A 17,636-nucleotide genomic window follows, 5' to 3' on the forward strand; every position below is an offset into this window, starting at 1 on the left:
CGGAGCATTACGCCGTTCCGTGTGAGGGACGTCCATGTAATACATTTTATTAGGGATATGCGACTACTTTCTTCCAAAAACAGTGCCGCACCTGTTCACATTATGTGTGTTTCGTTGCAGCTCATTTTTTTTGAGACACAACTTATAAACAGGAGGTTCTGTCTGTAGAAGAATGTAACGTAAATATGTTTCTTCTTTTTATTATTATTATTATTATTATTATTGCCAAATACATTGCACTTGCCAGCACAATACACACATGGTAAAAATTACTTTGTCCCTTTAAATTCAGTCAGTATGTATAAAACACTGGCTGTATGATTTCAGGCATACATGCTAAACTCTGAATCCCTGCGGCATTTCATAAAAAAACAACGTTTAATAGCCGCCGGGGACCAAAGTGCATGGAAGACTGGTCAGACAGGTGGGTCTCCGGCGACGTCTCCCCTCCCGCTGCTCTGTAGTGACCGGCCTCTCCTTGCGAGCGTATATAGGGTTTCAGAGTTGAACATATTGAAATCCTGCAGCCAGTGTCATACATGCTGCCTGTGGATCCAGCACCATGTATCAGTGTCAGGTTCCCTTTAAAATCAGCACAATGATGCAAATAACACATCTGATCCATATTCTTCAGGTCCATATTTGTACACTTCAAGGTTTCTTCTAACTTACCGGAAACATTCTGATCTGTCCACTACAAGAAACGGACACTATATACCTTTAAATATAATAAAATGTGATGTTAGGTCATTTCTACAATGGACAGAGACTCCACACCAATGCAAACAATACGCACTGATCAGCGTCGTGTTCTGCGTAGGTGACGTCGCTGATTCCATCTAGGGAGTAATAAAGACAAACAGCCATTGGAACGTGTGTTGTTAGATACCTACAATGACATCAGGGTGGAAATGAATTCTCCAGCAACCAACCTGCACTGCCCTCCATAAGGGTCCTTATAGGGGTGAGAGAATCTGAGGTGCAGTCCCACAGCTTTAGACTTCCATCTTTACCACCCGATACCAATCTGTAAACACATAGCCGCGAACAGATGTATAAGACGCGTAGTAAATACTGAACAATAATCACAGAAAACATATATTCTGTATATCTGTAGTTACTGAAGTCAGAGACAACACATTACATATAGAAGCTTGTGAGCACCAACGGTCATCTCCTATCTCAGTCATGGGAATATATACAGATTTTATCCATGAATTGAAAGTGATGGATGAGTCCAGGAAGAGGAAGAAGCCGATTTCGCTGATGAGATATTTTACAAAATTTCTTACTTTCATGTGTACTATTGATTTGTGATATAAAAATTAAAACGATGGTTACCCTTTCAATATGGATTCACCTAAATAAGTGAACTCTGCAAACAGCGATCACATAATACATATTATGAGGATCGCTTCTGCCAGGATTATTCAGTCATACAATAAAATAGGAGATATCATCTTTTTCAGCCATCATGGGCGATTTATGCGTCATCGTTGAATGGAGGCTACCATAATCTGAAGTTCCCTAAGACTTTATTAAAGGTTGTCTCCATAAGACATTAATTTCCAGAATAAATCAGTCTTTGGTAATAAAACGGGTCCCGAGTAGGGGCCTTAATTTGTGATATCCATAGGCCCAGATAAGGTACATGGAAGGGACTTGTCCTGGTGACAATTCCTGTAAAGTAACAGGTAATTTCCACTGAGCAGATGACTTCTAATAATCGTCCTATCATAATTACTGATTTACCTGATGATTTGTTGTAAATTAAGAATACAAATGAGAATGACATGTACTCAGAATAATGAGACAGCAGGGAAAGGATTACTTAATTCTACAGGTCTGGGACATCGGAAAATGGTGTCGGATGCCAGGGGTCAATTAGATCTTGGGTAAAGTGGCTCAATGAGCGTCATGGGACGTCAATTCAGTTGTCACCGAATAATGTATTTTAGGTAGCAGGCTGTGCTTTGTGTGAATATAAACCCACTTGTGGCCAATTTGATCTCTTCTCATATCACCTCCATAGTAGAAACATGATCGGCCATCAGTGCAAAGAGAATGACTATTTGGTCCAACTTGCCTAGTGAGCCTGGTCTTCACCACGCTGGTATCACCGCCACACACAGTTCCCATGGGCATAACTAGTTCTCATTTAAAAAGCCAATTGCTGTAATATAGTAACATTATATTTCTTTAATTCTTCATCTCTGGAGAAAACTTTAACTGAAGATCCACTGATGATACAGACTCCTATTTATCTCAGTGAAGGATTAAAAGCTTAGGAGCGACGGTTAGCTGCTCTGCAGAGGATATCCTCTAATTAACCCAGTAGCCGAGCATGTGTATAATTACAGGTTGCAGGTTACATAACACGCCAACGGACAAAGGGGATGTTGCCAAGCAAGCACCTAGATGATTGGCAACCATTAGGTATCACAGACAAAAACTGAGTGCATCCAAACACATTGGGAAATCACTGTATAAAAAAATAATAACTACGGTAATAATAACACTTAAATGTATAGAATATTACCCTGAAGCTGGCGAGATAGTCAAAACATGAATTTAGCCAATCTTATGATTGCACAAAAAGAAAATGGTCATGATTAATATTTTATGTCTGAGCAGTCACACGGACTCTTTACCCTATAGATGATATGTCGATTTAGAAAAAAGGAGAATTTACCCATGGAGAGTATGTACGCCAGATATATACACTCTTAGGCCGGCGTCACACTCAGCGTATAAAAATACGGTCCGTAATTTACGGCCGTAATATGCTGAAAAGTCCCCAAAATAGTGGTCCGTATCTCCTCCATAGGCAGGGTGTGTCAGCGTATTTTGTGCATGGCATCCTCCGTATGTAATCCGTATGGCATTCGTACTGCGAAATTTTCTCGCAGGCTTGCAAAACAGACATACGGATATACAAGGGATCCATGTGCTCTAAAAATAATAAAAACATATGTACTTTCTATATATATATATTTATATATATATATATGTTAGTGAGACACATATATATATTAATATTTCATCCAGCGCGAGATAGCTTAAAAGCCGGTAATTCAATTGCCGGCTTTTGCTATCTCCTTCCTAAACCCGACATGATATGAGACATGGTTTACATACAGTAAACCATGTCATATTCCCATTTTTTTGCATATTCCACACTACTAATGTTAGTAGTGTGTATGTGCAAAATTTGGCCATTCTAGCCATTAAATTAAAGGGTTAAATCGCGGGAAAAATTGGCGTGGGCTCCGTGCCATTTTCTCCGCCAGAGTAGTAAAGCCAGTGACTGAGGGCAGATGTTAATAGCCTGGAGAGGGTCCACGGTTTTTGGCCCCCCCCTGGCTAAAAACATCTGCCCCCAGCCACCCCAGAGAAGGCACATCTGGAAGATGCGCCTATTCTGGCACTTGGCCACTCTCTTCCCATTCCCGTGTAGCGGTGGGATATGGGGTAATGAAGGGTTAATGTCACCTTGCTATTGTAAGGTTATTAAGCCAGATTAATAATGGAGAGGCGTCAATTATGACACCTATCCATTAGTAATCCAATAGTCTGAAATGGTTAAAAAAAAAACACAAACACATTATTAAAAAGTCTTTTAATGAAATAAAAACACAGGTTGTTTGAATATTTTATTATTCTGGTAATCCACCTGAAGACCCTCGCTCTGTGACAAAGAAAAAATAATAAACCAACAATATACATACCTTCGGAGGATCTGTCACGTCCCACGATGTAAATCCATCTGAAGGGGTTAATTTTTTTTACAGCCAGGAGCTCTGCTATAATGTAGCTGTGTTCCTGACTGTAAAACCCCAGCGAATGAATGGAAAGTAGGTCAATGACCTGTAGTTACCTTCATTCGCGGTGAGGCGCCCTCTGCTGAATGTCCTTCGAGCGTGGGAAAAATTCAGAAAAGTTCCCAGGCTCGAGTTCATATGAGGACAACCAGCAGAGGGTGCCTCACTGCGAATGAAGGTAACTACAGGTCATTGACCTAGTTTCCATTCATTCGCTGGGGTTTTACAGTCAGGGACACAGCTGCATTACAGGTCCTTCTCAAAAAATTAGGATATAGTGTTAAATTTCATTATTTACCATAATGTAATGATTACAATTAAACTTTCATATATTATAGATTCATTATCCACCAACTGAAATTTGTCAGGTCTTTTATTGTTTTAATACTGATGATTTTGGCATACAACTCCTGATAACCCAAAAAACCTGTCTCAATAAATTAGCATATCAAGAAAAGGTTCTCTAAACGACCTATTACCCTAATCTTCTGAATCAACTAATTAACTCTAAACACATGCAAAAGATACCTGAGGCTTTTATAAACTCCCTGCCTGGTTCATTACTCAAAACCCCCATCATGGGTAAGACTAGCGACCTGACAGATGTCAAGAAGGCCATCATTGACACCCTCAAGCAAGAGGGTAAGACCCAGAAAGAAATTTCTCAACAAATAGGCTGTTCCCAGAGTGCTGTATCAAGGCACCTCAATGGTAAGTCTGTTGGAAGGAAACAATGTGGCAGAAAACGCTGTACAACGAGAAGAGGAGACCGGACCCTGAGGAAGATTGTGGAGAAGGACCGATTCCAGACCTTGGGGAACCTGAGGAAGCAGTGGACTGAGTCTGGTGTGGAAACATCCAGAGCCACCGTGCACAGGCGTGTGCAGGAAATGGGCTACAGGTGCCGCATTCCCCAGGTAAAGCCACTTTTGAGCTACAGAGAAGCAGCACTGGACTGTTGCTAAGTGGTCCCAAGTACTTTTTTCTGATGAAAGCAAATTTTGCATGTAATTCGGAAATCAAGGTGCCAGAGTCTGGAGGAAGACTGGGGAGAAGGAAATGCCAAAATGCCTGAAGTCCAGTGTCAAGTACCGACAGTCAGTGATGGTGTGGGGTGCCATGTCAGCTGCTGGTGTTGGTCCACTGTGTTTCATCAAGGGCAGGGTCAATGCAGCTAGCTATCAGGAGATTTTGGAGCACTTCATGCTTCCATCGGCTGAAATGCTTTATGGAGATGAAGATTTCATTTTTCAGCACGACCTGGCACCTGCTCACAGTGCCAAAACCACTGGTAAATGGTTTACTGACCATGGTATTACTGTGCTCAATTGGCCTGCCAACTCTCCTGACCTGAACCCCATAGAGAATCTGTGGGATATTGTGAAGAGAAAGTTGAGAGACGCAAGACCCAACACTCTGGATGAGCTTAAGGCCGCTATTGAAGCATCCTGGGCCTCCATAACATCTCAGCAGTGTCACAGGCTGATTGCCTCCATGCCACGCCGCATTGAAGCAGTCATTTCTGCCAAAGGATTCCCGACCAAGTATTGAGTGCATAACTGAACATTATTATTTGTTGGTTTTTTGTTTGTTATTAAAAAACACTTTTATTTGATTGGATGGGTGAAATATGCTAATTTATTGAGACAGGTTTTTTGGGTTATCAGGAGTTGTATGCCAAAATCATCAGTATTAAAACAATAAAAGACCTGACAAATTTCAGTTGGTGGATAATGAATCTATAATATATGAAAGTTTAATTGTAATCATTACATAAATAATGAAATTTAACACTATATGCTAATTTTTTGAGAAGGACCTGTATAGCAGAGCTCCTGGCTGGATGATACTTTGACTTGTACTCCTCTAATAAAAAGGTTGCAATACCATTCATGGCAATGGTGTTTCCTAAAGGCAATGAATAATGAACTCTATCACACTGAAAAAAAACGTTTAACCCTTTCATGACCTTGGAATTTTCCGAGTTCGTTTTTTGCTCCCCTTCTTCCCAGAGCCATAACTTTTTTATTTTTCCGTCAATATGGCCATGTTAGGGCTTATTTTTTGCGAAACAAGTTGTACTTTTGAATGACATCATTGGTTTTAGCATGTCGTGTACTAGAAAACGGGAACAAAATTCCAAATGCGGTGAAATTAAAAAAAAAAAGTGCAATCTCACACTTGTTTTTTGATTGGCTTTTTTACTAGGTTCACTAAATGCTAAAACTGACCTGCCGTTATGATTCTCCAGGTCATTATGCCCGGCCAGAAGCGCTAGTTAAATGCCGCTGTCAGCGTTTGACAGTGGCATTTAACTAGTTAATAGCGGCGGGTGAATCGCAATTTCAACCGCCGCTATTACGGGCACATGTCAGCAGTTCAAAACAGCTGACATGTCCCGGCTTTGATGTGGGCTCAGCGCCGGAGCCCTGCATCAAAACGCGGTATCTGACCTCGGACATACTATCCCGTCCGGGGTCAGAAAGAGGTTAAGAATGATTTAACTCCTTCCCGCCGCGGCCCTTTTTCGTTTTCGTTTTTCGCTCCCTTCCTTCCCAGAGCCATTACTTTTTATTTTTCCGTCAATATGGTGATGTGAGGGCTTATTTTTTGCGGGATGAGTTGTACTTTTGAATGACATCATTGGTTTTACCATGTCTTGTACTAGAAAACGGGAAAAAAATTCCAAGTGTGGTGAAATTGCAAAAAAGTGCAATCCCACACTTGTTTTTTGTTTGGCTGTTTTTACTAGCTTCACGAAATGCTAAAACTGAGCTGATATTATGATTCTCCAGGTCATTATGAGTTCATAGACACCAAACATGACTAGGTTATTTTTTATCTAAGTCGTGAAAAAAAATTCAAAACTTTGCTAAAAAAACAAACAAAAAAAAACGCCATTTTCCGATACCTGTAGCGTCTTCATTTTTCATGATCTGGGGTCAGGTGAGGGCTTATTTTTTGCATGCCAAGCTGACGTTTTTAATCATACCACTTTTGTGCAGATACGTTCTTTTGATTGCCCGTTATTACATTTTAATGTAATGTCGCGGCGACCAAAAAAACGTAATTCTGGCGTTTAAAATTTTTTCTCGCTATGCTGTTTAGCGATCAGGTTAATGCTTTTTTTATTGATAGATCGGGTGATTCTGAACGCGGCTATACCAAATATGTGTAGGTTTGATTTTTTATTTTATTGTTTTATTTAGGATGGGGTGAAACGGGGGTGATTTAAACTTTATATATTTTTTTATATTTTTAAAAACTTTTTTTAACTTGTGCCATGCTTCAATAGCCTCCATGGGAGGCTAGAAGCTGGCACCACTGGATCGGCGCTGCTACATAGCAGCGATCATCAGATCGCTGCTATGTAGCTGAAATGCTGGCTTGCTATGAGCGCCGACCACAGGGTGGCGCTCACAGCAGGCCGGCATCAGTAACCATTGAGGTCAGTCCTGACACATCGCCAACTTCCGATCATGTGACGGGGGTCAGCGATGCGCTCATTTCCAGCCGTGCAGCCGGAAGTGGTAGTTAAATGCCGCTGTCAGCGTTTGACAGCGGCATTTAACAGGTTAATAGCGGCGGGTGAATCACGATTTCACCCGCCGCTATTGCGCGCACATGTCAGCTGTACAAAACAGCCAACATGTCACGACTTTGATGTGGGCTTACTGCTGGAGCCCACATCAAAGGGGGAGATACGACATGCGCCGAACGTGACCAGGAACAGTCAATTGGCTTCTACGTTTCTCAGCTCTCAATCTGACTGCGCATCTGAGAGATGTAATAGAGAAAAGGTCTGATTTCAGGAGGCCAAATCTCACAACTTGCTGACACTAATCGGACAACCCCTTTTTAAACAAAGTCTCCCCTTTGTAAAATAACATATACTCACCTCCTGCACGGACGCCATTCTAGCAATGTTAGAGCAGCATATCCCATAACATTTTTATGCCACGAAAGTCCTGCAGCCAATTAATGTCCAAAATTGGGCTAACTACTTCTGCTTTCCTGAGGTTCATCCGAGGAAAGCGAGGGCACAGCCGCCCAATAGTGCCGATTCAGGTATGAAGGAGAGAATGGGTAATTAAATCAATTATTAACCTTACATAAGCTAGTAATATATGTGGTGTGGCAAGATGTCGTCTGTATCCTGCAACTACGCCCTGGAAGGGATCCTTAGAATGTGAAGTAGAAACACTGAAGATATATATGGAACTAACCTAACATCTGCCTATCACAGACTGACACCATGGCTGCTCAGAAGATGTGCCCTCTTCCTGTCTGCTATGTGATCTTTTGTTTATACTAATAAAATCAGTTCTGTGCCAGCTCTTGCCGAGAGAAAAGCACACATCTGACATTGAGTCCGATGTATTTCTTCTATGCATGCACTTGGCTCATATTTATCAGGTCAGGGGCAGGCAATCACTAAGATCTCACCTTAAAGGGAACCTGTCAGCTGTTTTGGCCGATAAAAGATATCGCCCCTGCCTTTCAGGGCTTATCTACTGTATTCTATAGTACTGTAGATAAGCTCCCAATCTGACCTGCAAGATAAGAAAAATAAGTTTTATTATACTCACCCGGGGGGGCACTCCGGTCAGATGGGTGTCGCAGGTCCGGGTCCGGTGCCTCCCATCTTCTTGCAATGCCGCCCTCCTGTTGCTTCATCGCTCCCCGGCATCGCGCTCCTGCGCAGGCATACTTATCTGTCCTGTTGAGGGCAGAGTAAAGTACTGCAGTATGCAGGCGCCGGACCTCTCTGACCTTTTCCAGCACCTGCTCACTGCAGTACTTTGGTCTGCCCTCAACAGGGCAGATAAGTATGTCTGCGCAGGAGCGCGATGCCGGGGAGCGATGAAGCAACAGGAGGGCGGTATCGGAAGAAGATGGGAGGCACCGGACCAAGAAGAGCCAGCGGCGGACACCGCGTTAGATGAGCATTCCTATTGCCACCACCCACCACCAATTCCTGCTCCCTGTCATACCTACACAGGAACTTCTACTTTGTTATACTGTCACCGACAATCAAACCGGCTGAACCGGAACTAATTTGTATACCCCTCCTTATTTATGACACAGGAGCACTTCTCCTTACTGGGACTAAAAAAAAATCCCACTGTCGGCACATGACATTTAACTATGAGCATTGATGCTTGACACAGACACCACAAGGGCAGTCGGTATACTGAAGAATGTCTAATGATGACTGAAACGTTTATTGCACGGCAATAAAATAGTTTTCTACATCAGACCTACATGAGTTGAGTGCCATATTTTATCTGACTGGACCAAGAAGAGCGACACCCATCGGACTGCACTGCACTGGACCGCCCCCCGGCTGAGTATAATAAAACTTATTTTTATCTTGCAGGTCAGACTGGGGGCTTATCTACAGTATTATAGAATGCTGTAGATAAGCCCTGAAAGGCGGTGGCATATCTTATAGCGGCAAAAAATGCTGGCAGGTTTGCTTTAAGAGATCACCCCAACACAGGTAGCATAAAAATATCACGGGATCACCAGGAGATCCATCACCGACATCGCTGGAAAGGCTGCTGTGCAGGAGGTGAGTATATATTATTTTTATTAAAGGACAATTTCAGAGATATTATGGAGTTCATGCCTTGAGCTATTTTAGTGATATATCTGTATGAACGCAATCTGATTTTTGTATAGGCAACTAAATCGTTAAGAATATCAAGGAAGGAATAAAAATCCTTTTAAATTAAGGCTTATTAAGAAAGGTTACATACCTATTTCCAACAGTGTTCAGAGCTATGCATGTGATGGCAGCGTGACCATGAGCAGCTTGTACTTCACCCAAAAGCTGCCCAGTCAAGAGATCCCATGTCCTCATTACCTACATCAAAGGCACACAAATAGTTTCTCTGTTTCTGATATATGATTCATTTAAATTCTAATAATGTTTTAATATTTTTTAAGAAAAGTAAAATCCTATTTGAAAATAGAAAAAATAATCCATAATGAATAAGTGACACAAATATATGTAATATCTTCATTTTAATAGGTCTACTTTAGACAATCTCTTTTGTAAGAAGTGTCTCATTACTGGTAATCTGCAGGAGAGCCTTGAGTTTAATGTCCCTGCAACACCACCACTTTTTTATGAAAAAGGGTAACTTAGGAACTCCTTTAAATTGGTCTTTTAAATCCATCATTAGCTTTTATGTTAACACCATAAAATTTAAACATTAAATATAGGATTACAATAAATGTAATGGAAAATGTCCAAACCCTAGAAATATCTCAGTAGGAGTACTTACTGATCCTTCAGAGCAACTAATTATCTGCTGAAACAGCCGGTTATACAGACAGCTGATGACCGGCTCACTATGGGAGACAGATGGCGGTCCATGGAGAATGGCACTGTAACATACAACAAAAGAAATTACTTTAAAGGCTGTGACACTGTGTATAGTTTACATATGAAAGTACATTGACCGCATGGTCATAATCTGACTTCTCCGAATGTCTCCATGGAGCCAGGTGACTGGTGGGTCCTAATAATGGCGTCTTCAAACATATCCATGGGCTCAGGTCTGAGGCGGGTCCAAATTCGGAAGAAGCGGATGTGAAACGTGCGTCAGGGTGAGGAGGGACGCTGATCATTTTCCTGGGTCTGCAGTTCACTTCGTTGTCCTGGTAATATGCATTATCTTCATTTCTCTGCATAGTGCGCTATTACAGTCTTGGCATTATAGGCTTTGTACACACTGTTGAAGCATACTTATTGCTATACTATGTCACAAGGCTAGATATAAGATGGTTGTGTCTCTGTTATATTCCTATATGCTTTGTATATACTATTATAGCTTTTACTTTTTGAGCTATTTATGCACTATAGATTGTATTAGCTGTTTGCACTCTTTCATACAAATAAATAAAACAGTTGATTTTATTCTCTGGATCTCTTCACTTGGCATCCTAGCAGTGTTAGCCTGAAATTATGTGATTATTTGATATGAAGTGCCAGTTTTCTGCATGTACTATTGGACACAGTTAGACTCATCTGAATTCTTTCAGCTGGGGCCATGGTCTTATAAGCTAGCATGCTGTAGAATGTCAAATCTAGGATGGAGCCATGATGGCCTGGCTGCTGTTCTGCTCCTGGCTGTGGTTTTGTAAAGAGTCTCTGATCCTTTCAGAAGGATAGAAAAACCTTTTTTATACTCACTTCTGTGGTTCAGTTCATCATCCACAGGTCTGGAGAAAGGTGAGGTGAGTTTAACTCTCATTGTTTGAGTAATCAATACGCATAGTTTGTCAACATATTAGCAAACAACTATTGTTCAAATACCCTACGTCTCTGTCCCACAAAGATAGTAGACAATAAGTTTCAACAAAGATCAACTCAAGAGTCAATGTTAAAGTCTCATATGAAAAATAGTCTGTGTTTCTTGACCAACCAAAGAAAAACACATACATTCAAAAGTCAACATAAAGATAATAGTCTATGCATCCTAGCTTACTGAAAAAGGAGATTTTTGTGTACTCACCGTAAAATCTCTTTCTCTTAGCCTCTAATTGGGGGACACAGGACCATGGTTGTTATGCTGCTGTCCACTAGGAGGCGACACTATGCATAATCTGAAAAAGATTAACCGTGGCTCCTCCTCTGCAGTATACATCCCTGGACGGCGTCAGCCTTTTCCAGTTTTGTGCAAAAGCAGAAGGAGGAACGTGACATGAATAACATAACCATGCCTATAAGAAGGCAACTGTGTACGAGCTCAAGCAAACAATATGAGAACTCGACAGTAACAACGGCTCGGAAGGACAACAGGGTGGGAGCTGTGTCCCCCAATTAGAGGCTAAGAGAAAGAGATTTTACGGTGAGTACACAAAAATCTCCTTTACTCTGTCGCCTCATTGGGGGACACAGGACCATGGGACGTCCCAAAGCAGTCCCTGGGTGGGAAGCAATGGACGAATATTGTGCAGACAGGCTGCTACATTTGGGGCACCGCCTCTTCCAGAACACATCTACCCAGGCTCGCGTCCACTGAGGACTGGGTATGAACCCTGTAGTGTTTAGTAAACGTGTGTAGGCTAGTCCATGTGGCCGCCTTTCACACTCACTGCCAAAGCCTGGTGCCGAATGGCCCAGGAGGCCCCTACCGCCCGTGTAGAGTGTGCCGTAATACCGGCTGGAAGAGGAGAATTCTTAAGGCGGTAGGCGTCTTGTATGGTGGATTTGATCCACCTGGCAAGGGTAGCTTTGGAAGCTGGCAGACCCTTGCGGCCGCCTTCCGGAAGAAGGAAAAGAGAGTCAGACCTCCGGAAGGACGCAGTCCTAGACACATATATACGCAATGCCCTGATAAGGTCAAGCGTATACTGAGCCTTCTCCACTCTATGAACCGGGATCGGACAAAAGGATTGCAGTGAAATTTCCTCATTGAGGTGGAAGTGGGACACAACCTTCGGAAGGAAGGATGGGACCGTACGGAGAACTACCTTGTCCTGGTGAAAAACCAGGAAGGGCCGTCGGCAGGAGAGTGCTGTCAGTTCAGACACCCTGCATAGCGAAGTGATTGCTACCAGGAAAACCACCTTCTGGGATAGAAGGCGGAGCGGGACCTCCTTAAGGGGTTCGAAGGGTGGTTCCTGCAATGCTGTCAGGACCAGGTTGAGGTCCCACGTTTCTAGTGGTCGTCTGTAGGGGGGAACCAATCGGGAAACCCCCTGAAGAAAAGTCCTTACTTGCGGCTTGGTAGCAATGTGCCTTTGAAAAAGGACTGAGAGGGCTGAAACCTGGCTCTTAAGCGAGCCCAGGGACAGCCTGGCCTCCAGACCCGATTGGAGAAAACCAAGTACTTTGGGTGAGGAATAAGGGAGTGGAGTCTGGCCACGAGATTCGTACCAGGTAAAGAAAGCTTTCCAGGTACGGTAATAGATCTTGGCCGAGGCTGGCTTCCGTGCCCTGATCATGGTTCCAATGACGTCCGGCGGGAGCCCTGCCTGGGTTAGAACCCAGGTTTCAAGGGCCACGCCATCAAATTGAGAGCCCCTGAGTTCTGGTGGTAGAACGGGCCTTGTGATAGAAGATCGGGGCGGTCGGGGAGACGCCAGGGGGCGTCTTCTGTAAGTTGTACGATGTCGGCGTACCATGTACGTCTGGGCCAGTCCGGTGCGATTAGGATGGTTGGAACTCCCTCTTGCTTGATCCTCCTCACCACCCTGGATATCAGGGGGAGAGGTGGAAAAATGTACAGAAGCTGGAACTGGGTCCAGTCCTGAACCAGAGCGTCTGCTCCGAGCGACCGCGGATCGTGTGTTCTGGCCATGAAGTTGGAGACCTTGGCATTGTATTGGGATGCCATTAGGTCCACATCCGGGGTCTCCCAGCGATAGCAAATCTGGCAAAAAATTTCGTGATGGAGAGACCATTCTCCCGAGTTTATTTCTTGTCGGCTGTGGAAGTCTGCTTCCCAGTTGTCCACACCTGGAATGTGGACCGCCGAGAGAACCGACCCTGTTTCCTCTGCCCAGTGGAGGATATGTGACACTTCTCGCATCGCCTGGGTACTGCGGGTCCCCCCTTGGTAATTCACATATGCCACAGCCGTGGCATTGTCCGACTGTATTCTGATGTGAGAGGCTGCCTGCGTAGCGAGGTGATTGCCACCAGGAAAACCACCTTCTGGGATAGAAGGCGGAGCGAGACGTCCTTAAGGGGTTCAAAGGGTGATTCCTGCAATGCTGTCAGGACCAGGTTGAGGTCCCACGTTTCTAGTGGTCATCTGTAGGGGGGAACCAATCGGGAAACCCCCTGAAGAAAAGTCCTTACTTGCGGCTTGGTAGCAATGTGCCTTTGAAAAAGGACTGAGAGGGCTGAAACCTGGCTCTTAAGCGAGCCCAGGGACAGCCTGGCCTCCAGACCCGATTGGAGAAAACCAAGTACTTTGGGTAAGGAATAAGGGAGTGGAGTCTGGCCACGAGATTCGCACCAGGTAAAGAAAGCTTTCCAGGTACGGTAATAGATCTTGGCCGAGGCTGGCTTCCGTGCCCTGATCATGGTTCCAATGACGTCCGGCGGGAGCCCTGTCTGGGTTAGAACCCAGGTTTCAAGGGCCACGCCATCAAATTGAGAGCCCCTGAGTTCTGGTGGTAGAACGGGCCTTGTGATAGAAGATCAGGGCGGTCGGGGAGACGCCAGGGGGCGTCTACTGTAAGTTGTACGATGTCGGTGTACCATGTACGTCTGGGCCAGTCCGGTGCGATTAGGATGGTTGAAACTCCCCCTTGCTTGATCCTCCTCACCACCCTGGATATAAGGGGGAGAGGTGGAAAAATGTACAGAAGCTGGAACTGGGTCCAGTCCTGAACCAGAGCGTCTGCTCCGAGCGACCGTGGATCGTGTTTTCTGGCCATGAAGTTGGAGATCTTGGCATTGTAGTGGGATGCTATTAGGTCCACATCCGGGGTCCCCCAGCAATGGCAAATCTGGCAAAAAATTTCGGGATGGAGAGACCACTCTCCCAAGTTTATTTCTTGTCGGCTGAGGAAGTCTGCTTCCCAGTTGTCCACACCTGGAATGTGGACCGCCGAGAGAACCGACCCTGTTTCCTCTGCCCAGTGGAGGATATGTGACACTTCTCGCATCGCCTGGATACTGCGGGTCCCCCCTTGGTGATTCACATATGCCACAGCCGTGGCATTGTCCGACTGTATTCTGATGTGAGAGGCTGCCAGTAAGTGATGAAAGGCTCTCAATGCCAGGAGGATGGCACGAATTTCCAGGATGTTGAAGGGCATGGTCGCTTCCACTGGGGACCACTTGCTCTGTGATGTAGGTGCACTGCACCCCAACCCGTCAGGCTTTCATCGGTGGTCAGAACCTTCCATTGACCTGTGAGAAAGGATTTCCCCTTTGCTAGCGAGGTTGGCTTGAGCCACCAGTGCAGGGACCTCTTGGTTGACGACGTTAGCTGGAACTCCCTGTCGAGAGAGAAAGGGTTTTTGTCCCAGGACTTGAGGATGGCTAGTTGGAGAGGCCTGAGGCGAAACTGGGCAAATAGGATGGCTTCTATTGCTGCCCCCATCCTGCCGAGGACTCTCATGGCAAACCGGAGAGATTGAGGGGGTTTGCGGAGGAGGGTGTGAACTCCTAGGCGAAGAGCCAGTGCCTTGTCCTTGGGAAGGAGCACTAGACCCCTGGAGGTGTTGAATAGCATTCCCAGGAAGGTCAGAGACTGACTCGGGGTTGGTGATGACTTTTGTAAGTTGACTAACCAGCCCATGCGACTCAGAGTGTCGATTGTAATTGAGACGCTGAGCTTGCAGTCCTTGAAGGTGGGAGCCTTGATGAGTAGATCGTCCAAGTATGGAACGACTACTATGCCTCTGGAGTGCAGGACGTCCATGTTGGCTGCCATGACTTTGGTAAACACTCTGGGAGCCATGGCGAGTCCGAACGGGAGAGCCACGAACTGGTAGTGGTCCTGGTCGATTGCGAACCTGAGAAACCTCTGATGGGCAGGTGCAATCGGTATATGCAGGTATGCATCTTGTATGTCTATGGAGGCGAGATATTCTCCCTTCTCCATGGATGCAATGATGGACCGAAGAGACTCCATGCGGAAGTGACGGGCCCATACATATTTGTTGAGTTGTTTTAGGTCCAATATGGGCCGCCCACTGCCTCCTTTCTTGGGGACTACGAATAGATTGGAGTAGAACCCTCGGAAGCGATCAGCCGTGGGGACCGGTACTATGACTTCTGCTTGAAGAAGCGAGGAGACCGCTTGTCGGAAGGCACGAGCCTTGTCTGGTGGTTTTGGGGGGACAGAAAGGAAGAATCTGTCCGGTGGGTTGGAGGTGAACTTTATCTTGTATCCGGAAGACACTAGTTCCCTGACCCACCTCTCTTCTGTAATAGGCAGCCAGACTGGATGAAAGAGCAAAAGTCGGCCGCCTACGGGTGTGGTGTCTTCTGGAGTCTGTGAGTCATGATGAGGAGAAAGTCTGAGATTTTCCTCCTCTGGGCTTAGACTGCGCTGCTTTTGACTGCCAGATCTTGTCCGACCTTTGCATCGACCGTGAGTTGTCCCTGCATGGGGAACGGTTACGATTTTGTGCTAGACGCGAGACGGACCAGCCCGAAGAATTCCGAAAGGATCAGAATCGAGTTTGGTTACGCTTCTTGTAAGTGCGTTTAGGTTTCAGTTGGGGAAGAGAGGTACTCTTACCCCCGGTGTCGTTGGATATCATCGTGTCCAACTGTTCACCAAAAAGTCACCCACTGAGGTAGGGGAGGTGCATAAGGGACTTCTTTGAGGCTGCATCCGCATTCCATTCCCGCAGCCAGAGGATACGCCGAATTGTGATGGCATTTGATGCTATCCCCGCTACACCCTTTGCTGAATCCAGAGCTGCATGAAGCATGTAATCTGCTACGACTGGTATTTGAACCGCTTGGTCCGACAGCTCAGGAGCGGATGCTTGGAGGCCAGCTTGTAAATTTTTGGCCCAGGCCAGAATGGCCATGGCAGCCCAAACTGAAGCGAACGCAGGAGCCAAGGATGCCCCTGCAGCCTCGAAAATTGAACGAGCCATGCGTTCAACCTGCCAGTCTGCTGCATCCCTGAGGGTTTAGCTATCTGGCAGTGAAAGGAGGGTCTGTGCTGCTAGTCTAGAGACTGGGGGGGTCCACTTCGGGTGGGTCTGTCCATTCCTTGGTATCCTTCTGTGGGAAGGGGTACCTAGCCTCCAGATATTTGCAATTAGCTAATTTTTTCTCAGGCTGTGAAAGCTGCTTTTTAAGGATCGCCTTAAACTCTGGGTGGTTAGAGAAAAACTTAGGTGGCTTCAGAGGTCCTTCAAAGGAAATCTTGTGTTCTGGGGCCTCTGGTGGCGGATCAGAAATGTCCAGTCCCCGATGGATGGAAGAGATTAAGTCCTCAACTAGCGCTGTATTGCTAGGAGGGATTGAGATCAGGGACCCCTCTGTTTCCTTGTCTGAGTCGGAGTCACAGATGCCTTCCGAATCCAGTGTATCACTGAGGCGTCCCCTGCTGGGTGAGCTTGGGCAGAGGCCTTCTCTGGTTGGGGATTGCAGAGATCTGCATTGTCCGTCCCTGGAAGGGGACGGTCTAGATGACCTGGAACTACGGTGTCTCTCCCTAGAAGGGGATGACCGTATGCTATGGGATGACGCAGATGAACGTGACCTGTGGATCCACTTGCGCCTGACCTAGATGTGGATGTGCCAGGGTCGTCCTGTCCCTGAGTCAAGCTCTCCCTTTGCTGGGTAGCGGTCATAGCCGAGGCATGACTCTGCAGAGCCTGAAGCAATGTGGAGGTTAAGTTATCTATAGACTGCGTCATAGATTGCGACATCTGAGTGATCCATTCCGGCGTGGCATTAGACACTGAGGCATTAGTAGGAACCTCTTGGGGCTCTGACACAGTAGTCTGAGTGCAGCCCTAGCAGTGCGGGTATGTGTTGCCGCTGGGGAGAGCGGTCCCGCAGGCTGTGCAGAATCCATAATAGCAGTCCTGCCTGGTTCTCTTGGACCTTGAGCCCGGCATAGTGCACAGAGTGCAAAAGGGCTGGCTAGCACCTCACAGGGGTAGCTATGCAGAGGAACCTTATAGAGGAGCCTTATAGAGAAAATGGATTCACAGCCGAGTAAAACAACCCAGCTGTGATCTTACCCCACCAGTTTGCTCCTAGGTCCAGTGCCGAAGAACCACAGTCCTGTGCCCCCCGGAGACTGGCTGGCCTGGTCCTGGTCCTGCTGACCGGGAGATGCAGGGTTAACCCTCACTGCAGTAGAAATG

General features: G+C 45.7%; 1 protein-coding gene across 2 annotated transcripts in view; it reads right to left on the reverse strand.

Annotated features, from left to right (window-relative positions):
- Positions 1 to 17,636, reverse strand: part of LOC138656731 (cilia- and flagella-associated protein 337-like) — a 150,685-nt gene that overhangs the window by 58,492 nt on the left and 74,557 nt on the right. For both annotated transcript variants that reach the window (XM_069743933.1, XM_069743934.1), the window contains exons 13-17: positions 10,115 to 10,217; positions 9,584 to 9,690; positions 933 to 1,027; positions 797 to 839; positions 673 to 718 (exon numbers count right to left, since the gene is read on the reverse strand). In XM_069743933.1, coding sequence (XP_069600034.1) covers positions 673 to 718; positions 797 to 839; positions 933 to 1,027; positions 9,584 to 9,690; positions 10,115 to 10,217 — 394 coding nt within the window. The remainder of the gene's footprint in view (positions 1 to 672; positions 719 to 796; positions 840 to 932; positions 1,028 to 9,583; positions 9,691 to 10,114; positions 10,218 to 17,636) is intronic.

The sequence above is a fragment of the Ranitomeya imitator genome, chromosome 1, assembly GCF_032444005.1.
Source record: "Ranitomeya imitator isolate aRanImi1 chromosome 1, aRanImi1.pri, whole genome shotgun sequence".
Taxonomy (NCBI): domain Eukaryota; kingdom Metazoa; phylum Chordata; class Amphibia; order Anura; family Dendrobatidae; genus Ranitomeya; species Ranitomeya imitator.